Below are 24128 nucleotides of genomic sequence, written 5' to 3' on the forward strand. Positions count from 1 at the left end.
CTCTGGAGTAGCATAGTTGGAAGCAAAATAACAAAGGGCTAGTGAAGCTTGCCAGGCATGAAAACTTTGAGTGCATCAGGCCTACCATATAAACAAATATGAACTGTCCTCTGCTACCTTAGGGTCCCTGCAATCTTTAATAGGGAAAGCTAACATGGAGAGAGAGTAATGCAAGTTTGGCCCCCCACCTCAACCTTGGGGGAGAAAAGGCAGGAGGAGGAAGAGTTTTTGTTCAACATCTTCATTTAATGAGCTGGATGATGAGTTAGTTTGTACCCTCAACACAGTGGTGGCCCGTCAATACAGGCAAACTAGGCGGTCGTCTAGGGCGCCAAGATAAATGGCTTTGGAGGTGGGGGCGCCGATGGCACATTTCACCTAGGGTGCCAGTTGCCGGCAGCTCGTCTAGGGCTGCTCCTGCCTCAACAAGTTCATGAATGACACTGAGCTGGGTAGGAGGGGGAAGGTAAGAGAGAGCCTCCAGAGTGACCTAGACACATTGGAGATTTGGGCCAAAAGAAATCTGATTATGTTCAACAAGGACTAGTGCAGAGTTCAACACTTAGGATGGAAGAATCCTATACATTGTTATAGGCTGGGGCCTGACTGGCTGGACAGTAGCTGTGCAGAAAAGGACCTGAGGATTACAGTAGACAAGAAGCTTGATATGAGTCAAGAGTGTGCCCTTGTAGCCCAGAAGGCTAATGGCATTAGTAAGAGGATTGCCAGCATATTGAGGAAAGTGATTATTCCCTGTGTTCGGCACTGGTGAGGCTACATCTGGAGTAATTTCAGTATGAGGCAAACCAATTGAAGCTACAGAAAAGAACAGATTTATTAGGCAGATAGATGAGAATATGGTATGTCGGGGAAGAGTCAGTATTGCTTTGTAAAGGGAAATCATGCCGCACCAGTCTGTTGGAATTCTTGGAGAGAGACAACAAGCATGTGGGGCAATGGTGATCTAGTGGATACACTTTACTTGAACTTTCAGAAAACCCGTGACAAAGTCCCTCACCAGGAGCTCTTCAGCAAAGTAAGGTGTCATGGGGTAAGAGGGAAGGTATTCTCATGGATCCGTAACTGGTTATCGGGAAACAAAGAACAGAAAAGAAATAAATGGTCAGTTTTGATAGGGGTGAGGTAAATAGTAGGGTCCTTCAAAAGTCAGTACTGGGATCAGTGCTGTGCCACATAATCATAAATGATCTGGGGGAGGAAATAAACAACAAGATGGCAACATGCGCAGATAGTTAAATCCAGAGCTTACTGCAAAGGGTTATACATTTGGGTAACTGAGTAAGAAAATGGCAGCTGAAATTCAGTGTTGATGAATGCAAAATTAGCACACATTGGAAAAACATCCCAACCAAATATACAAAAGTTCAAAACTAGCTGTTAGCAATCAAAGTGATTTTGGAGTACAGATGTGAATGGGTAACCGGTTACCTGGTAAGCATGACCCTTACTAGGTAACAATTAACCAGTGCCTAGGAGCAGCCCCACTGTACTGTGGGCAGTGGTGGGAGCTAGGAGCCCCGCATGGGGCTACCAGGGGAGGGGAAGGGCTGATGGCGGTCCTGCACAGGAGGGACTGTGGGGTTAGTGGCTACTCTAGCCAGGTTAGAGTGGTCACCTCATCCTACTTAATCTTTTAACTGATTAATAGAGATTAATAGGGACTCTATCTTGGAGTTATCATGGGTAGTTCTCTGAAACAGCTACACCACATGAGGTGCCAATCCAAACAACTGACAAAATGTTAGCAACCATTCGGAAAGAGATAGATAATTAAGGCTATGATTTTTGTCATGGATATTTTTAGTAGAAGTCAGGAAAAGGTTATAGGCAATGAGCAAAAATTCACAGCAGTCATGACCCCTGTCCCTGACTTTTACTAAAAATATACATGACAAAATGGGGAGGGTGCAGGGTCCAGCATACTGCTCCACTGTGTGCAGTAGCAGGAAGCAGAGAAGGGATCCCCTACCACCCTGCAGGGTTGGGGAGCTCCGGAGTGTGTCACCCCTCCCCCCCCACTGCCAGCAGTGGCTGGGTTGCTGTGGAGCCCCCATATTCTAGAGATCAAGTAAAGTCATGGAATCTGTGACATACTCATATCCTTAATAAGACAGAAAATATCATAATGCCACTATACATATCTGTGGTACGCCTGCACCTTGAATACTGCATGCAGTTCTAGTTATCCTGTCTCAAAAAATTAGAAAAAGTACAGGGAATGGCAAGAAGAATGATCAGGAGTATGACATTTTGATAATGCTGTTTCTTCATGTTTCAAGGTACATTAAAATGACAGTCAAAAACAACCTTCATCTGTCCACCTCCATTTCCCCCTGAAGTGTAATATATATTATTAGACAAGTACATACTCAACTAAAAAAATTCCAAGATGAAAGCAGCTAACTAAACAAGTCTGGAGAAAGTAAGCTTTGGATTTAGCTCTAACTTCTGGGCGTACTCACAGAAGAGTCTTTATTGCTCATTGGAAGAAATTCTGAATATATTTTAGAATTCCATCAGGCAAATGGAGAGCACAGTTTCATTAACTTTTCCCATATAAGTTAAAATAGTCCTGTTTGTGAAGATGTGTGTCAGGAAGCAGCAGGGCCAGCCTACAACATTTTGGCACCTGAGGCAGGGAGCTCAAATGGTGCCCCCATGCCCTCTCGCTCGGGCCAAAACTTTGAAAGGTCTCAATTCTGCCTTCTTCCTGTTTTACTCCTCTCATAGCACTCCATTATCTCTGTGCATCTAGAGCAGAGAGAATACATATGCACCAGCAGCAGACACAGTTTTCTACACTCTGGGTCCTAGTGGCGCCCTCCCCACAGTCTGGCACCTGAGGCGGCCGCCTCAGTTCGCCTCATGGTAAGGCCAACCCTGGGAAGCAGACTAATTATATTGTGCATATGTACCAATGTCTCATTAAAGTCATGAAAAATCCTCAGACAAATCATAAAATCAACAATATTGGATTTGTGTAAGACGTGTGTAAGTGGCACTGAGAGAGTGTAGGCTGAAGATGAGCTTTTTTTAAATTTGAAAGTTAGCTGTGATTGGAGTTTGATTTTGGATACAATTATAGCTGGAGACGTTATTGAATTAACTTTGTATCAAAGAACTGCACAATTAATTGAATGTAATTACCATTAGTTTAAAAAATTATGCAAAATACTGATTTCTTCCAGTTAATAGGAATTGCATTTCTAATATTGAAAGGTGTTTGATCTGTTATCTGGAAACCAAACCACTAAGTAAATTATTAATTAAAAATGGGATTAGAGAAAATATTAGAGAATTAAATCACTATGTACGCTGAATGGTGGATGTCTTCTCATATATAAAATTCCTCCAAACTATGTAATGTTTTGAAAACATTTTCTTAATTGCTTTTTGGTGTACTAGAGATTCCTTTGTACAGTTTCATAGAAGTATATTATTTAGTTAAAATGAAATTATCTTAAACTGTATGGCTTTGTTGTGATGTAGGAGTTTCTGAAGTTGCTCAAACAGCAGGAGTGATCAGTAATCAGAGTGCAAAACAACAAACAGTATTAACTATTAACATTTTAAAAGTTCATTAATGTAGAAATATAGTTTATAAAAATAAATTTAAGAATCATGACTTAGTTTGAAATTTCAGTGTAAGTTTATATATAATTCCAGCACTTATAGATCTGTACTGTAATGCCCTAAGACTTAGCACATTTTTCTCATGGCATAAATGTACTGCCTTGCAAACTGATTGTGGGCAACGTATTAATACTGAGCATATTGATTAGCATCTATGAGCCTGTGGCTCTAAGAAGCCTTTATTCACAAGATACTTTGAGAATGAATCAACATTAATTATACATTTTAACTGATAATGCTAGTTGCTGCTTACTTGATAATTTTTTGTGGAAGTATTAAATCAGGTTTTGGTATTCCTGAGGCTACAGTCTAAGCAGTTTGCCATTTTGTAAATTATATAGAAATTCTCTGCTTCCCCTCTCCTTGTTCATTTACGCTGTCAGGTTTTTGGAAGTTCGATGTATCTTTTCACTGAAATATTGCAGTTCTGTTGTACTGGTTTAAAAATGTTTTATTTCATAATAAATTATAAATTCAATTTACTGTTTACTTCTTGTTGCTTGGTTCTAGCTGGAAGGTCACAATGAGCCAGTAGTGCTGCAGGTATTTGTGGGTAATGATTCTGGACGAGTAAAGCCACATGGGTTCTACCAGGCCTGCAGGGTGACTGGGCGAAACACTACTCCCTGCAAAGAGGTGGATATAGAGGGCACTACCGTCATAGAAGTTGGCCTTGACCCTAGCAACAACATGACACTTGCGTGAGTATTTTTTTTTTTTTTTTTTTTGCACTGTGTTTTGGGTTTTTTCCTTCAGGAATCAAGTTTGAAAGTGTAATTTGACATTTTAAATAAGAGGTCTTTTTATTTACACATTTATAGCATGGAGCAAGATCATAAAGACTAAAAATAGACTGTCTTGTCTGACCTAATTAAAACTTTGTGGAAAGAAATTGCTCTTTTCATTATTGACTGAATTTGCTTGCTTCCAGAATTTGAGAAAACAAGCTGAGCAAACAGATTCATTTTTATAAACATGCCATTTTTATTGTCAAAATACCTTTTTTTAACTTAATGTTCACCTTCATTAATTTGCTTTCAGAGACTCTTTTTGGATTTATTCATCAGACTGTTTTGAAAGCAGTTACAATAGGAGTATCTTGACATACAGAAAACACTAGTGAGACTACAGATCATAAGGAAAATGCCTTCACTTCATACCCACCTTTAGCTCACCCAAAGTGTTTATTTTATCCATTGTTCACTTTGACACATCTTTTTAATTGTTTTTCTTGTTTAGATTTTATATTTGGGTTTCGCTTTGTGTAGCAATTTGCAACATTGTGTAAAGTACTTGCAGGATATGAAGATTTGACAGTGGCTTTAGATGTTGTGCAGTTGTTTGTTCAACTATTTTAGATTGTCCCCAGGCAAGAAAAAAGAAAGGGATTCCCTCTGTGTTTTTAGCACTTACTAAAGAACAGAGACCAGCAGATTTTGGATTTGTTCATAGTGAGAAATGCAGAAAGCATTTTCAGTGCTCCACCAGCCCGGATTGTTCTGTTCCTGCCCTATTTATCTGATGGTCCATTAACTGGGCCATGATCTATGAAGCTGGCAACCAATCAGACGTTTGACAAAGTACAGCTATCGTCTTCATTATAAAATTGTCATTTTCAGAAGCATTTAAACAATCTTAAGTGCATTATTTGGATTCTTTGATGCTGAAGGTTCAGCTGCCCATACTGTATATAGCAGTGTTTCTTAAACTGTGTTCTGTGTGCCGCGAGGCAGTCGGAGGTATGCTGCGGAGAGCAACAAAATTCAAAATGGCTGCCCTTAAAGGGGTAGGGAACTTTTTTCTCAATAACTTCCCCCAACCCTTTTTTTCCCCCTCGATAATTTCCCTCTGACCCTTTCCCCCAGACTTTTTTTTTTTTTCCTCACAACCAAAAATCCTTGGTATTCCTTCTAAAAAAAAATGTTGGTGTTCCTCGGTCTGAAAAAGTTTAAGAAACACTGGTATATAGTGACTAAGCACTATGCCTGGCTCTGTAATTTAGTATTTTATCCTAAAGTACAAACCAGTGATCTGGATCTTTGACTTGTCGTAATTAATACATCATTAATGAAAGAAAAAGAAGGATTAGCATCTGTTTTTGAGCTCAGTGATACCAGCCTGAAAGCCTTGGGCCTCTTTAAGTCTACTGAAAGTTAAGTTCCAACTCTTTCAATTGGTAAGATGAAATGACCATCTGTGATGCTGCTTTTCTATGATTTGTCACTAGGGAATTGGAGGTTATCTTTTGACCTTTCCTCAATGTTCTCCCTTTCCAGGGACTTTGCTTAAAACAGAAAATATTTTCTGAAATACCTAGAAATTATAGAACTTATTCTCACCAGGAAAAGAGGGTTCTGTTTCTTATTTTTGATATTTCTTCATTACAACAGAGATTTTAAGAATAAGAAGTGATTTAGAGATAATTGTCCCAATTTGTACTTAAGAAGACTTGGAGAATGATTAAGAAGACCAATTTCCAAATTGCTCTTGTCAATGCCACCTTCCTCTGCTGCTCTAAGTGTATTGGAAATATCATTAGCGTTTTTTTGTTTTTTTTTCTTCAGTAGGCCAGATCCATTACCAGTCTCGGGTGATTTATTTTATCCCTTCTTATGCAAACTGGTATCTTTTTTCTGACAGGCACACAAGTGAGCACAAAATGCCACACACCTCCCAAGACATGGTCTGCAGCTGTCATCCTTCTGTTTTGAATGAAGATTTTTAGGCCAAAAAATATTTCCAGTGTTATATCTCATTCTGACTTTCTTTTCATATGATAGCTTGAGCTTTTCTCAGACTGTTTGATTGTGTACAAGACTATTCATTACTATTTTTACATTGCAGCGATTATCAGCTTACAAAATACTCATTTGTAATCTGACACACTTTCTCTCTAGTAGAAGTACAAGCTTTCAATATTAAGGGCATTGTTTCCCTCCCCAACTGCTCTACTTTGAAAAGCAATCTTAGTATGCGATATGCTAAACTAAGTATTGTTTGGCCATAAGAGAAGTCCTCAAATCCATGTACTACATCTTAGAAGAAAGCCATATATTGTCTTTGAATAATGTCCCTATTGGTGTTCCACTGTTGGGCTACATCTAGACTACAAGCCTCTTTCGAAAGAGGCTTTTTTGAAAGAATCTTTCTAAAAAGCCTCTTTCGAAAGAGTGTCTAGACTGCAACCACTTCTTTCGAAAAAGCGAGCACCCAGGCAGTCTGGATGCTCTTTCGAAAAAGCCCTGTTTGCATTCAAGAACACCTTTTTTTCAAAAGAGCACTTTCGAAAAAAGGTATTCTTCCTCGTAAAATGAGGTTTACCGTGGTTGAAAAAAACACCGTGTTCTTTCGATTTAATTTCAAAAGAACTCAGTGGCAGTCTAGACGCAGGGGAAGTTTTTTTTAAAAAGGCCACTTAGTGTATTGGCACCTTTCACGCCTCGGATCAGAGATTTGAGGTAGTCGTGTTTGTGCAGCCTATATCTGTGCCCTCCCCATTCCTCTCTTGTATTCTACCTTGAGGCTATCTAGTGCTACCAGACAAATTGCCCTTAGTTCCTTCTCAACTCCCTTTGGCCTCCAGTGGCATGAACAGTAGTCTTTCTTTGATAGTTTTTAGTATAAATAGTAGCTATGCTTGGAGTTTTTTGTATCCTTTTAGTAGAATTTCTGTTTTACCTTTCTTAAAATAGACAAAGAAACTTCTTTTTCTTTCATATTTTCCTGCCCTTTTGGTTCCCCCACTTTCATGAGGCACCTTACCTTCAAGGGGGCAGTTTCCCATAATGCATGGGTGTTCTCCTTGTGTCTGATGTCCTGGAGAGGCGCAAACTTTGCAGAAGTACACCCTCTGCCAGCAAGTGAAGGCAAAATCTCATAAGACTCAGGAGCTCAAGTTAAAGCTTCTCCTCATGTAGGGTGCACTCCTACCATCAGCTGACCCCGATCCTGAAACTTCTCCAAGATGGTTGTCATCCCCAAAGCCTTGAAACTGCAGAGCACAGAATCACCAGTCAGCTGATCCACCCCTGAAAGCTGGACTCCGAGAAAAAGGACTCCGAGTCCTCAAACTGAATTCTTGGCCAGCCAGAGGGGATCCTTGGCGCACTCGCTTACTTTGGCACCAACAGCACTGAAGCATGGTACCTAGAAACACCAGTGACCCTCTCGTACAACCTCTGTCATATCGTCTAAGAACCCCATGGACACAGGCTTGGACTCAATGGCGTAGCCTTCCAGAGATAAAGACAGACCATACCACCTCTAAAAGATTCGCACTGACAAAGCCATCCTCACAGAGTGCATCAAAGCAACCCTTGTTAGAGCATGCCTCCCATAAATAAAAATCTGTATTGACAAGTCAGCACGGGCACTGCCTGACGGTACCGAGTGCATCAATGATACCATAGGAATTCCATTTCTTGGGGGACCTTGTGGTCGTGGAAGAACCAGAATCTCCTCTACTACTTGGTACTAGGTTCCCAGTATCACCACAGGCACTGGGCCATTTACCCAGCACCCTGGTCAGCACCACCCTTTTCCAGAGAGGGGGGCAGTCTTTCTCTGGTCTCGCAGCATGGCCTACCATTACAACAGTGGGACCTCCCCAATTAAACCTTTGTCCTGACTCTCAAGTTTGATACGGTCATCTGTGGGCACCATCACAACCATCCATGTGCTTCTCCTCACTCTCCTCTCTCCCCTGTGTTCATAATTGGGATCTGTGGGCCATTTACAGATCCCATACTTAGGAGCATCAGGTGCCTCTGAGTCCACTACATGGTTTTCACTTTGTCTAGAGAAGTAACAAGCCAGGCTTTGAAGTGGAGATTATCACACCAGCAAACATCTGCTGCTGCTCCTCATCAGCAAAGGCTGTAATGCAGCCTGGCTTAGGTAGCAGATGAGCTTTGTCCTTTTCATATGTGTTCATTTTTTTTTAATTGTATCCTTTGGTATATATGGTTGTGACAATTTTCTTCCACTATTTGATCTGAGAAGTGGGTCTGGCCCACGAAAGCTCATCACCTATTAAACCATCTTGTTAGTCTTTAAAGTGCTACACAGTCCTGTTTTTTGTTTCACTTACAAAAGGTGACATTCATACCACAAGCTGATGGATATTTTCCACACCTCTTCCTCCAGAATTGTCCTCCCAATTAATGAGGTGCTTCTGGACCCTGTCAAAGTAATCTGGCAGACCCCAGTCACCATTGACATGCAAAAGAGCTGACAAGAATTATGCCATCTCAGAGGAGACAGACTTCACTTCCTCTTTATTCACCCTCAGCCTAACTCTGTAGTAACGGACGTGGTTTACACATGGCAAGCAACATCATGCCAAGTCAACCCCATCTGATAGAGCTTGGTAGAGGCTAGACCTTTTGTGGAGGAAGGCATGATCATCAGCAACATTATGAATCAGAGTCTCTACCTATTCAGTCATAATGGCTGAATACAGCTACATACATTATGGGTAACATGTTTATCGATCACTTGTCAGAAGTGCAGACAGAACAGTTTGAGGCCATTGTCAAAGAAGGGCAGTTTGTAGCCAGAACAGCACTGCACATGGCCCTGAGCACTGCAGACAGGGTGGCCCACTCAGTCTCGATGGCGGTGGTGATGAAGCAGGCATCCTGGTTATACCTTTCATGCATAGTGCTGCTGGCCCACATGTGACATTGTATCTGGTCCTTTTACTAAGGATACAGAGGCAGCCACTAGTGGTTATTTATTTTGTATTATTCTAGCAGCCAGGGGCCCCTTTGTGCTAAGTGCGGCACATTTACTTGCACCAGCTTCCAGTAGCCATAAGTCAACCATGTATGTGAAGTTTCTTGATGCCCCAAGCCAAGGCATTACCTTAGAGTGGAAATAATCACAGAACACTAGAACTGGAAGGGACCTCTAGAGGTCATCGAGTCCAGTCCCCTGCCCTCGCCACAGGACCCAGCACCATCTAGATGTAGGATTTTGGTAAAGTAGTCCTTCATATTGCTAGTTTTCCTTACTGCCTCACAGCAGAGCTTTTTCAGTCTGCATGAGTGGGGATCTGCAGACACAAACTGAGTGCCTGGCAGACTGACTGTGGAGGAAATGGAAGTTCTCTAGGTTTGCAGTCTTCATAGTTTCTCACTACTTTTTGCCTTTCTACTTCATCTCTTGGACAAAGCAGGCAGGGATAAATTGAGGTTAGGATTATATAACTCATTTGAGGTGCAGTTTCAGTGCCCTGTTATGTCTTAAAAGTCTATAAACTGCTTTGTACTCCAACTGCATTTATAAAATTCTGGCTCTGTTACTTAGTAAACAAATCTGAATGGATTTTTTTTCAGATGGTAATTGTACTAAACTCCAGGTTCTGGGAAATTTTATAGTTAAGGTATTGGAAGTCACACTAGCTTATTAACTCTCACGTTGTGTGTTGCTAGGGTTGATTGTGTAGGAATACTGAAGTTGAGGAATGCAGATGTTGAAGCTCGAATAGGGATTGCTGGTTCCAAGAAAAAAAGCACCCGTGCCAGATTGGTGTTCCGTGTTAACATCACTCGGAAGGATGGCTCTACTTTAACGCTCCAGACACCCTCCTCTCCGATTTTATGCAGTAAGTAGCAAAGTAAAAATTAGAATCAGAGGAAGCTGGGTTTTAATCTATTTAAAACACTGTGACTTGCTGTGTAACCTCATGAAAGGTCATCTGTAAGAAATCTGACATTTTGAAATTTTCTTGTAACACTTTTTTAAAAAAATCTTTTTTCAGCCATAATTTTCTGATTTGTAATTGACACACATGGTGATTTTGAAAGTTCAAACATTTGTGAACACATTGCCTTGACTTGATCACAGAATGAAAAAACCTTTTCTACTACAAAATATAACTTAAACAACACATAATTCTACAGAACCTCAGAGACTAACAAAACATGTAGGTTGTATCATGAACTTTCGTGGGCACAGCCCACTTCTTTCATCTGAAGAAGTGGGTTGTGCCCATGAAAGCTCATGATACCATGTACATGTTTTGTTAGTCTCTGAGGGTGCTGCAGAACTGTGTTGTGTTTTATGTTCAGTTACAGACTAACTCGGCGACCCACCTCAGACTTTTCAGGTACAGGCAGTTACCATCATTGTTATAGCATAAATGTAGATGTAACTGCCCCCCTTTCAGGAACAGAAGTGGATAAACAGCTTTGTAGAGTTATAGCAGTTCAGATCAAAAGTTAGTTCAGTTCTGATTATGACAGAGGCAAATGAATTTTTTTAACCATGAATGTTAAAATGCTGTTGGCATTGAAAACCTATGTGTGGGCTGAATATTTGTCTTAAATGGAACAGTATGGGGGTATGTCTACACTACCACCCTAGTTCGAACTAGGGTGGTTAATGTAGTAATTCGAAGTTGCAAATGAAGCCCGGGATTTAAATATCCCGGGCTTCATTTGCATCTTGCCGGGCGCCGCCATTTTTAAATCCCCGTTAGTGCCGACTCCGTGCCCGCGGCTACACGCGGCACGGAGTAGGTAGTTCGAATTAGGCTTTCTAATTCAAACTACTGGTACACCTCGTTCCACGAGGAGTAACGGTAGTTCGAATTAGCCTAATTCGAACTACCTACTCCGTGCCGCGTGTAGCCGCGGGCACGGAGTCGGCACTAACGGGGATTTAAAAATGGCGGCGCCCTGCAAGATGCAAATGACTACATTATCCACTCTAGTTCGAACTAGGGTGGTAGTGTAGACATACCCTGGGAGATAAAACCAGAGGTTTCAGTGGAAGGTTTGAGCCTCTTTCCCCACACAGTGTCACTCTGAGAGGGCATTGCTTCCCCATTTCTTGTACAACTTCTTCCTCCTGGGAGCCAGTGACCAGTCGTGGTAGCAGCAAGATGAGGAAGCTTCTGTCCTTCTTACCAGGAGGACAGGAGCCTTGGGACCATGGAAAATAAGAGCCTTCACACAATTTTTTCTTTGTTTCATTCTTTCAAGAATGAGGGGGGAAACAACTGAAGAGAGTTGGCAGTTTTTCCAAGGGGCGTTATTAAGGGCCCAAAAGCAAACTATTCCGCTCTGTAGGAAAGATGGAAAATATGGCAAAAGACCACCTTGGCTTAACCAGGAAATCTTGCATGATCTAAAAATAAAAAAGGAGGCATATAAAAAATGGAAACTAGGACAAATTACAAAAGATGAATATAGGCAAACAATATGGGAATGCAGGGGCGAGATTAGAAAGGCAAAGGCACAAAACGAGCTCAGACTAGCTACAGGCATAAAGGGAAACAAGAAGACATTCTATAAATATATTAGAAGCAAGAGGAAGACCAAGGACAGGGTAGATAGGCCCACTGCTCAAAGAGGAGGGAGAAACAGTAACAGGAAACTTGGAAATGGCAGAGGTGCTTAATGACTTCTTTGTTTCAGTCTTCACCAGGAAGCCTGAAGGAATGCCTAACATAATGAATGCTAATGGGAAGGAGGTAGGTTTAGAGGATAAAATTTAAAAAAAAAGAAAAAGTTAAAAATCACTTAGAAAAATTAGATTTCTGCAAGTCACTAGAGCCTGATGAAATGCATCCTAGAATACTCAAGGAGCTGATAGAGGAGATATCTGAGCCTTTAGCTATCATATTTGAAAAATCATGGAAGGCAGGACAGATTCCAGAAGACAGGAAAAGGGCAAATATAGTGCCCATCTATAAAAAGGGAAATAAGAACAACTCAGGAAACTACAGATCATTCAGTTTAACTTCTGTGCCAGGAGAGATAATGGAGCAAGTAATTAAGGAAATCACCTGGAAGATAATACGATGATAGGAAGTAGCCAGCATGGATTTGTAAAGAACAAATCATGTCAAACCAATCTGATAGCTTTCTTTGTTAGGATAACAAGTCTTGTGGATAAGGGAGAAGCAGTGAATGTGGTATACCTAGACTTCAGTAAGGCATTTGATATGGTCTCGCATGATTTTCTTATCAATAAACTAGGCAAATACAACTTAGATGGGGCTCCTATAAGGTGGGTGCATAACTGGCTGGATAACCATTCTCAGAGAGTAGTTGTTAACAGTTCACAATCCTGCTGGAAAGGCAGAACAAGTGGGGTTCCTCAGGGGTCTGTTTTGGGACCGGTTCTGTTAAATATCTTCATCAGTGATATAGATATTCACATAGAGAGTACACTTATTGAGTTTGCAGATGATACCAAGCAGGGAGGGGTTGCAACTGCTTTAGAGGATAGGGTCATTATTCAAAATGATCTGGAAAAACTGGAGAAATGGTCTGTGGTAAACAGGATGAAGTTTAATAAGGACAAATGCAAAGTGCTCCACTTAGGGAAGAACAATCAGTTTCACACATCTAGAATGGGAAGCGACTGTCTAGGAAGGAGTATCGCAGAATGGGATGTAGGGGTCATAGTGGACCACAAGCTAAATGTGAGTCAACAGTGTGACACTGTTGCAAAAAAAGCAAACATGATTCTGGGATGCATTAATAGGAGTGTTGTGAGCAGGACACGAGAAGTCATTCTTCTACTCTTCTCTGCGCTGATTAGGCCTCAGTTGGAGTATTGTGTCCAGTTCTGGGCACTGCATTTCAAGAAAGATGTGGAGAAACTGGAGAAGGTCCAGAGAAGAGCAACAAGAATGATTAAAGGTCTAGAGAACATGACCTATGAAGGAAGACTGAATGAATTGGGCTTGTTTAGTTTGGAAAAGAGAAGACTGAGAGGGGCCATTATAGCGGTTTTCAGGTATCTAAAAGGGTGTCACAAGGAGGAGGGAGAAAAATTGTTCTCCTTGGCCTCTGAGGATATGAGGAGAAGCAATGGGCTTAAACTGCAGCAAGGAAAGTTTAGGTTGGACTTTAGGAAAAACTTCCTAACTGTCAGGGTGGTTAGACACAGGAATAAGTTGCCTAGGGAGATTGTGGTAAATCCATCTTTGGAGATATTTAAGAGCAGGTTAGATAAATGTCCATCAGGGATGATCTAGACAGTATTGGGTCTTGCCATGAGGGCGGGGACTGGACTTGATGACCCCTCGAGGTCCCTTCTGCTCCTAGTATTCTGTGATTAACCACAACTTTTTTTGTGTGATTGTAGGTCTAAAATCCTGAGTACTGGTCTCTTAAATGCCAAATAAATTGAACGTTGTATGAAAACAAAAGTTATGTATAGGTAGAAAGATTACATTAATATAACATAAGAATGGCTGTACTGGGTCAGACCAAAGGTAGCCCAGTAGCCTGTCTGCCGACAGTGGCCAGCACCAGGTGCCCCAGAGGGGGTGGACTGAAGACAATGATCAAGCGATTTGTCTCCTGCCATCCTTCTCCAGCCTCCGACAAACAGAGGCCAGGGGCACCTTTTCTATCCCCTGGCTAAAACCTTTTATGGACCTAACCCCCATGAAATTATCTAGCTTCTCTTTAAACTGTTATAGTCCGAGCCTTCACAGCCTCCTCTGTCAAGGAGTTCCACAGGTTGACTATGCTCTGTGTGAAGAACTACTTTCTTTTATTAGTTTTAAACCTGCTACCCATTAACTTCATTTGGTGTCCTCTAGTTCTTCTATTATGGGAACTAATAAATAACTTTTCTTTATTCACCCTCTCCACACTACTCATGATTTTATAGATCTCTGTCATATCCCCCCACTTAGTCTCCTCTTTTCTAAACTGAAAAGTCCCAGTAGCTTTAACCTCTCTTCATATGAGACCTGTTCCAAAACCCTAATCATTTTAGTTGCCCTTTTCTGAACCCTTTCTAAGGCCAAAATATCTTTTTTGAGGTGAGGAGACCACATTAATACCAATATATTAACTATTTAAGGATTACTAGTACCTAGTTGTATGTAAATTTAGTCTCATATAAAATGTAAATAACATTTTTATACTTATCTGTACTATTATAAACAATGCATCAAAATAATTGGTCAAATACGCCATGGAAAAAACAAACTCAGTGCGAAGATGTCCTTATTTTTGGCTGTAATCTTGTTTTATTTTTCTGTGTTCTCACCTTTCCCTTTAACCAGAAACATTACTACTGCTAACCTCTAGCCTAGCAAGTATTACTGAACATACAATAGTAGCATATCAATTATACTGAGTTACTTTAGCTTGTAAACATATTCTTCCAGTATGTTAACAGTGTGACTTGTTGGCAGTGTACCTTTTTTCTGCATGTGTATGTATTTTTATTTCTTAATATAAAGCTTTAAAATGTTCTTATTTAATTGTATACAGTTGTACTAATGAGAGCTATTGGTATATCTATTAGAGCTGGCAGTGTCCCTGGCACTGCAGAAAAATCACAAGTAGACACATTCACTACCTTGAGAAATTTAGATTCCAAGTAGTTTTGATGTGTAATACTGAGCATAAATTAAACCTCTTCTAAACTAGGGATGTGAAATACCATTTAATCTGTTAACCTGTTAAACATATATTGTTTGACTGGTTAACCGATTAAAGGGGAGCTGTGGGTAGAGGGGTCACTCCAGGCCCTGTCTGCAGCAGGCCCCCTGTGGGATAGAAGCAGCCCCCTACCGCCAGCCCCCACTTCTTAAGCCTCATCAGTTAAGGTTATCGGTTAAACATTCACATCCCTATTCAAAACACTGCTTTTGTCTAAGCAAGCCAATTTAACTCTGTTAGAAAAATCCGTTAAATGATTTGGAGTGGTTAAAGCCCAGTTCTTCTTCGAGTGATTGCTCATATCAATTTAAACGAGGTGCATGTGCGCTGCGTACACGGTTCCCGCAGCATTTTTTCCCCAGTGGTACCCGTCGAGCCGGCAGATCGCCCCCTGGAGTGGCACCGCTATAGCGGAGCATAAGTACCCACCGGCCCTCCCTCTCCTCAGTTCCTTCTTACCGCCTGTGATGTCTTTGGAGCTGTTATCTTGTGCTAATCCCAGGGTCTGTTCATCGCCGTTGGCAGTTCTCTGTTTGCATAGTTAGGTTAAGTAGTTAAGTGAGTTGGTTAGCTCCCTGAACCCCCCTCCCTATAGGGGGACGGTGATGCCAGGCCCGCAGGGCTTCCAACTTTGTACGGAGTACACTAAACCCATGCCCAAAGGAGACCCCCATGAACAGCGTCTTAAGTGTTTGGGGGAAGCTCACCCTGTGGTCGCCTGCAAAATCTCCACGGGGTTCAAGCCATGAACCAAGAGCAAGAGAGACTTCGGTCTTAAGTTGCTCCTGATGGAGTTGGCGCTGCAGCCCGTGTCCTCCAGAAAAGCTTCGTTGCGCAGCGCACTGGCGTTGGTGCGGGAGCCGCAGTTGGACCTTCCTCGCACCGAAGTACAGAAGAAGCTGGCACTGGTCCCAGTCCCCAGCACCGAAACGGGTGAAGGACTCCAGGGGGAGATCACCCGAGTGCAGAACCCACCAGGATGGTTACCGACGGAGCTGCACTCCGGTACTGGGCTCGCCTGTTCGGCCTCCAAAGGGGACTCAGAAGAAGAGGCGGGCAATGCATAGGGCTGGAAGCCCTGGGCCCATCCTGGCTCGGTGCCCTTCCGTGCCCATGGTATTCGAAGCTGCTCAGGACCTGATTGAGCTCACGGCCTCGCCTCCTTCCCCCACCTCCTCGAAGGGGTCTTCGACTTTGGCTCCGGAAGCCCTGGGGGTACCTGTGGTCTCCCAGGCCTCGGAGCCCCGGCCAGCATCTATAAATAGCTTTTATAGTTGCTATTACGTCAGGTGTCTGAATTGCGTGCCCTGATGGTGGAGCCCCCGTACTTAGTGTTCTCCAGACAGGGTTCATCTGCGTCCCCACCCTGCGTTCCTCCCCAAGGTGCTGTCAACCTTTCATATGTCGCAAGACATATACCTCCCGGTTTTCTTTCCCAATCCCCACAGCTCCCCTAGGGAGTGAGCTTTGCATTCCCTTGATGCGAAAAGGGCACTGGCATTTTATATAGACAGAACTAGGCCGTTTCGCAAGACTTCTCAGCTGTTTATTGCCTATGATGATCGGATGAAAGGGATGCCAGTTTCAGCCCAACGGCTGTCGGGGTGGATATTCTTCTGCATTTGGGAGTGCTATGCTCTCGCGCATAGGGAGCCACCTCGCGTGTCGGCGCATTCCACCAGGGCGCACACTTTGTCCGTAGCCTTCAGGGCCCATGTCCCGATCCTTGAGATCTGTAGGGCGGCTATGTGGTCCTCGGCCCATACGTTTACAAAGCATTATGCTCTCTCACCCAGCAGACGCGGGAGGACTGTGCCGTGGGTGCAGCTGTGTTGGGTTCCCTCCTGTGAACAAAACAAAGGGAAGTGGTTGAGTGGCATGCAGCGTGTCATGTTCCTGCTGTATCTCTCTGTTGAGTTTATGTTGTGTTCTGTTACAGTTCTGCATTAAAGTTCTTGTTGCAATGAATGTCGGTGTGAGGGTTCTCCTGGATGACTCCGACCCCGCCTCCGGGGTAGGGGCAGCTTGGTAGTCACCTCATTTGAATGGACATGAGCAATCACTCGAAGAAGAAAACAGGGTTACTTACCTGTAACTGTTGTTCTTCGAGATGTGTTGCTCATGTCCATTCGATTCCCCCTGCCCCTCTTGCGTCAGAGTTTCCAGCAAGAAGGAACTGAGGAGGGGGAGGGCCGGCAGGGTACTTATGCTCTGCTATAGCGGCGCCACTCCAGGGGGCGATCTGCCGGCTCGACGGGTACCACTGGGGAAAAAATGCTGCGGGAACCATGCACACAGCGCACATGCACCTCGTTTGAATGGACATGAGCAACACATCTCGAAGAACAACAGTTACAGGTAAGTAACCCTGTTTTCCTTGTAACAAGTTACTATGTACAAGACTAATATGAGCCCTTAAAATGGGCCTCATTTGACAACATTATGCCACCAAGATCTTAAAACGGTGAGTAGAGAAACGGTGAGTGGATAGGAAATCTATTAGGAAGTGGAATTTTATATAAATTATTGAAAATAGAAGCTTACAATCAAAGTTCTATTTTAAAGTTTGCTAATGACGCTTAGGATCCTAGAGGAGAGAAGGCATTGCTTTAAGTTATTCTCAAATTATTAGTAAAATACTTTATTATAATTTATATTTATTTTCACTTTCATCAGTTGACATTCCATTTTTATTTGGGTACAGTCTTATCTGATGGGTTGTCTGAGAATCAAAGAAATGAATCATAGCAAGGACAAAATGTAATATGTACACCCCAGGCAATAGATATAGCCATTGGCATTTGAAACACAGAATTGAGGGCTTGTGTAATTGCGGCCCATTTGTGTGTGCTTGAGTCCTCCTTTATGCAGAGTCACAGAGGATACAAGTTGGTGCAGTTCTTGACCTCCAGAGCTAAAAGAGTGAGCTGCTAAAACGCTGTAGCCATCTGTTCAATCCCCACTGTGTCAGCCAAGAGGCTAGTAATAATGTAATACAAGAAAAGGGACTATGGGAACAATTTTACTGAAATCTGTTCTAGCTTCAGTGTCACCGAAGTGAGTGTCATAGAAACTTGTATGGATTTGAACATGCTATTTTTGCTGAGTTGTGCCTATAGTTGTTTAGACTTGCTTTTGGATCTGCATGTACATGGTGAAGACACAAAGCAAAATGATATTGTGTGATTACTCCTGTGTAGTTCAGGCAATGGAAAAACTTTTAGCTTCTCCAGAACTAAAAAAAGATTATTTATGTCCAAATGAATACCATGCATACATCTTAGTGGTTCATTAGATAACTGTTACTACCTTAAAGGGAATTAATCATTTGAAAATAATATTTTTGTGTGGAAAAAGTTGTGCCAACTTTACTGTTAAACTCAGGACTCCCTGTAGTTGACTAGAATACCACAATTTTTTTCAGATTGCTTACTTTGTGCATTTGGAGGCACAGTTTATATAATCAGATTAAATGCTTCCATATATGATCAGACGACTACTCAATTTTTCTCTTGCTGAAGAGATGTTGATAAGTAGAGAAGCAGAAAGCTTCTTACAAAAAAATTAATGGATTTTAAAAGAATCCAAACCATACTGGAATTTTAAACAATGGATTTTTTAAAAAAAACTGGTCAATTTAAAAATAAGCTGATGCTATCTCTTGTTTTATAGTATAAGTGGCGTGTACTGACTGAACTTGTGAAATCTCAACTTCAGTGAAGTTTTAACTATTTCAGCTACTTCAGTTTTAACTTTGTGACATTCCCTGCAATCTAATTTACACATTGCCTCTCTGTGGAGTTAGATACTTCACAAGAAAAGGAATGGGCATAATTTGTTAGTGATTTTGGAGTACATATCACTCAAATGGAGGCTTTAGAGGTTATAACTGTTTTCCATATGCAATAATGAAATATTGGAAACAAATAGTTTGTTTCAGGCTAACTTTTATAACCTGTTATGTAAGTAGAGGCAGAAGTTTTGGAATGATTTTGTTCTTTGCTTGGAATTATGTAAAGAGAAATACCTTTTGTCAAGCGCTATTAGTGTTCCTTTATGTTTTAAACTGTCTTTTCAATCATAGCTCAACCAGCTGGTGTGCCAGAGATCCTCAAGAAAAGTCTGCACAGCTGTTCAGTGAAGGGCGAAGAAGAGGTCTTTCTGATTGGCAAGAACTTTCTTAAAGGAACAAAAGTGATCTTCCAAGAAAATATTTCTGGTAAGTGTGAACAATACAGGAGCTTGGGGTAAGGACAACATCTTTGGGTTTAAAATCCTACTATTTGAGGTTTGTTCCACTCAAGAATGAATGAAGCAGCAAATACTATAGCAACCAAGGTTCCCTGTGGTTTAGAGCTCCCTGCAGAGATTCAAAACTCCCCACAGAAGCTCAGAGCTCCCTGCACAGGCAGGGACCTCAGCTGATTGGCTGGGGAAGGGGGGGGGCAGTCATTCTCTTGGAGGACCAGAATCATCATCAGCTGCTGCTGCCTGCTATAAATGGAGAAGCTGGCTCCAGCCTCTACTCCAAGGCCGGGCAAAAGATGATCTGCAGACTGGATCCAGCCACAAGATTCTCAGCTGGCTCCCCACCTGCCCTACACCTGCTTAGCACTCAGGAAAGCTGGGTGCAGAGCTCCAGCTGCCATACACCTTCCTAGACACTCCCCTCTTACATCCCTCCTCAGGTCACAACCCCCTCTCAGACCTTGCACCCCAATACACTATCCCTGGTCACAGCCCAAATCCCTTCACCCCCTCATGCACGCCTGCCCCAGGCTCTGCACCCCCTCCTCACCCCAGTCTGTTGCCCCAGGTCATGATCCCCTACTTCACCCAAACTCCCTCCCAATCCCTTATCTCAAGCTCCCTTCTGCACCCAAGCTCCATCCCAGAGCCCTGCACCTCCTCCATTAATAATGGAAGAGTACAGCCCTTGACCACTTACCAAATTCTTGGAGTGGCCCCCATGAAACATTATTTCCCACCCTTGTGTTAATAGCTTACGGGAAGAAAGAAAAAAGATGCTTTAAAAAAAAAAAAGTTACTAATTAATACATGGTGAATTGTATTGCATTAAGGCCAGATCTTTGCTATTTGGTAACGTTCTGGCTCTTCTGAGTCAGAAGTAGCAAGTACTAGGTGTGATGCTAGCTGTTGTGTAGGATGAAACTGTGTTTGCAAGATCTTTGAAATATGCATCTGTCTGTTAAAAAGGATGATGATACAGGTACTCCAAGGTCTCAGAGGGGTAACCATGTTAGTTTGTAACTAAAAAAACTTAAACAACAATGGCCCTTAGCATCTTAGACTTACGAAAATATATAAATAGTATCAAGAGCTTTCGTGGGCACAACCCACTTCTATACCAAGGATAGCGTTAATTTTCTTGTATTCAATTTCATATTAAATAGTCTTAAGCATTGTGCCCTTGTTAATTATCCCTTGTTTTAATATATTTTCTTCCACGCCTATGGACTAGTTAAAATATATATTTATATCCACGGTTTTTGTTTGTACTGGTGGATTCACATCCACACACTACTTCAATATTGGTGTTTCATATAAGAAATTTCAACCTGCCCAAAAGAAAATTCAGCCTGCCCAAGGATGGAAAATCTTAGCGGGAACACTGATAGCAACTCTAGGTAGGTCACCAAAATAATAGTTTTGTATGAATGTGCAATAAAAGTGGGGTTTTTTTGTTTGTTTTTACATTAGATGAAAACTCTTGGAAAGCAGAAGCTGAAATAGACATGGAATTGTTTCATCAGGTACTTATTCCTATGCTGTGTTCAGATGTCTGAAAACGTTCCCTGCATCATCACTCCAGATGAAAGAATGATACTGAACTTTGTTCTTATAATCTTGGCCAGTAGAGACCAGGAAGGTCTCCTTAATTTCCTTAATTATAGTCTATGCATTTTATCTCATAAAATTTCACGGCATGATAGTTTTGTGGTGATTGTTAAGGTTAGGATATTCTACTAGAAAGTTCCATTTTCATTCAACATTATAAAAAAGTTAGCTAACTTCGTGGGAAAAGTAGGAAAAAATATAGATTTATCACATACTCAGTCTATAATTGTGCATACTTACTCTGCTTACTACTGACTTTTTGTCCATTTAGACATCAAATCTTAATAGCCTCTCACCATAGCTTTTTAGTTGAATTGAGTATCTGTCTATACCTTTGCTAACTCACAGGTATTGTGGCAGTCAATTTTGAAACTGAAAAACAGCCTAAAGAAGGTACAGGAATGAGTTAACTTAGTTGCCCTCTTAGGCTACGACTACACTGCTCTGTCGTTCGAAATACGGTACACAGTTTGAGTTAAGCAAATTGCGTATCATATTTCACTCTCATTTCAAAATAGCTCATTACATAATTTGGCGCTGTCTACACAGCGCCAGAGTTCAAAATAACCTGTTATTCTGACACGTCCCTTACTCTTTGTAGGATGAGGTTTACAGAATAGCGAGCCCAAAAATAACGGGCTTGTTGTGAAGACGTGGGATAGCTATTTTGGGATACAATAGTATCCCAAAATAACATTGCAGTGTAGACGTAGCCTTTGAAAAGGAAAATACTAAGTGAGAGGGAGTTTTTGATATGAAGGTTTTTTTGGTTGATATTTTAATTAAAAATTGATCATAAGTTTCAGTGTTTCATGCTATATCCAAATCTTCCTTTTGGAGTACCTGAAAGATCCCAGTTATTCATTTAATAGTCAGAATCTTTGTTTTTTAGAACTAAAAAAAGTTTATTCAATGCATATTACTGTTCCAAATAGAATTTGCTACAGATGGTTCAGTGAAATGGGTATTAAGTGTAATCAATAGTCATTGGAGAGCACAGTGAAATATTGATACAATCAAAGCTGTTGTTGTATTCTGCTGAGCAGAAAATGGAAATCCCTTCCTGTGAAGTGTGTGAATTTATCCACAGGATTAATTTTAAAGAAAAATTCTGTGTTGGGAACAGGAGCTTAGCCACAGGTGGGTCCTCATTGTCCACTCACCCACTTTGCAACCAGACCCATCCCCTCAGGGCTTACCCTGCTCCGCTCCAGCCAGGGTGTGGGGTTGGGGCTTATCCCCTCTTCCCTTCTGCCCTGCTCCTCCCCATTCTTGCCCACCCACACCACTGGGTAATTTTTCAGCTTCACCTCTGCCAGGCTGGAAGGGACTTGCTAATTTCGCGTGACGCTAACAAGATACTTGCAGCTCTAGTGCTGAAGAGGGAAAGAGCTGTTGCTCCCAAGGTGAGGACGGTAACACAATGGGTCTCACTGCCTGCTGCTCCTGCTGTTCCCTAGGAAATTAATTTTTCCACTCTGGAGTGCCCCCTTTTGGCTGGTGTCTTGTTTCCCCCAGCAGACCCGCGTCCTCCGCGGCGAGAAAAGCCGCTCCGCGTCTCCCTGGTCTGCTGGAGGGGTGGGGGGGGGCACTAGCTCCGCGTCTCCCTGGTCTGCTGAGGGGAAGCGCCCCCCGTGCTGCCGGAGACAGCGACAGTGGGGGAGGCACCCTGCACTAGCTGCGCCTCTCCCCCTCCTCCCCCCGTTTGTAACTAGGGATCCGACGTAAGTTGAATTGATGTAACCCGGGGACTGCCTGTAGTTAAAAGGCAGAATCTGAAATTTTGCCCACAATTTTCATCTGTGGAATTACATTTCCCCCAGTGATAACTCAATATCTTCTCTGTGCTCTATGTCTGGCTGAATTTTCCTTGTTTAGCGATCTCATATCCCTCTAAGGGTGCATCTACACTGCACCATAACTCGAAATAAGATACACAATTTGAGCTACACAAATTGCGTATCTTATTTCAATGCTATTTCGAAATAGCTTATTTCATCATTTGGCGCTGTCTACACAGCAGCAAATTTCGAAATAAAGTGCTATTTTGAAATGTCCCTTACTCCTCGTAAAATGAGGTTTATAGGGACATTGGAATAGCAAGCCCAAAATAACAGGCTTGCTGTTAAGATACAGGATAGCTATTTTGGGATATTCTGGTATCCCGAAATAGTGTTACAGTGTACGCATACCTTAACCGACTTAATCTTTGCACACTGGCAGGTGGTTTAAAAACTGAATTAATATTTCAAACAGTGCTGACTGGAGCTGGTAATATTGGATGTAGTCCTTTTTTCCTGTGGGTAAATTGCTCTCAGCCACAGTTTTTACCAATTTATTATTTCTGATGGTTGGACAAATAGTTTCGGAACAAATGTGGGTCTGTGGATTGTTCATGATTACTTCTGCTGCCACGTATTTGCTATTCACACTGTTTGGCTATACTTCTAAAGTGCTGCCATCGCAGGGTAGTTGAAACACCATCGCTGGGAGAGAGGTGTCTCAGCGCTCTAAGAAAACCACCGCTGGGAGCCTGTTTACACTAGTGCTTTATAGTGCTGTAAATTGCCATGCTTGGGAGTAGTGGAGTTTTTTCACACGCCTTAGTGAGAAAGTTACAATGCAGTGAAGTGGCAGTGTAGACAAGCCCTGTGATTACACACATCAGATGATGCTTCAGTTCTCTGACTGGATGACCTATGTATTAACAGCAGAACTTTTTCTATTTATGAACTGCCAGCAATCCGGTTGTGATGGCCACACATTTATTTGTCTGTAATTGTTTGAATCTTTTGTGCAAATAAAAACATCTTATCCAAATGGCTGCAAAAGCACACTTGGTGTGAATACTCCACCCAGTATTTATTTGTGCTGATATTTGTGACATTTTTGCTTTCTGTTTACATTCCTGTAAATCCTCATCTAAATGTCCTTGAATAAAAAGAATCTCAAAAAGTAGGAAACTCAATCTTGGGAGGTGTTTGTGGCATTCACCTAGCACAATGCATAACCTTTTTAAAGGGCAAGCAATTAGAAATGACTGAAAACTTCATGCAAAAATTACCATAAAACTCTTGGAGTGTTGCAGAGTAAAAGGGATTAGAGGGAAGTCTAAGTAAATTCTGTAGAACAGACTTAAGCAACCCCTTGACTTTTCTGTCCTTTGCCTTGTCTTTCACAGAGAATGTCCTGTCT

At 41.9% G+C, this 24128-nt stretch overlaps 1 protein-coding gene across 15 annotated transcripts in view; it reads left to right on the forward strand.

Moving 5' to 3' along the window:
- NFAT5 (nuclear factor of activated T cells 5) overlaps positions 1-24128 on the forward strand; it is a 157394-nt gene that overhangs the window by 103470 nt on the left and 29796 nt on the right. For all 15 annotated transcript variants that reach the window (XM_006122230.5, XM_006122231.5, XM_025184223.3 and 12 more), the window contains 4 exons: positions 4165-4355; positions 10089-10261; positions 19159-19293; positions 20796-20848. In XM_006122230.5, the coding sequence (XP_006122292.4) occupies positions 4165-4355; positions 10089-10261; positions 19159-19293; positions 20796-20848 (552 nt within the window). The remainder of the gene's footprint in view (positions 1-4164; positions 4356-10088; positions 10262-19158; positions 19294-20795; positions 20849-24128) is intronic.

This window comes from Pelodiscus sinensis, chromosome 12 (assembly GCF_052426305.1).
Source record: "Pelodiscus sinensis isolate ZL-2025 chromosome 12, ASM5242630v1, whole genome shotgun sequence".
NCBI classification, from domain to species: domain Eukaryota; kingdom Metazoa; phylum Chordata; order Testudines; family Trionychidae; genus Pelodiscus; species Pelodiscus sinensis.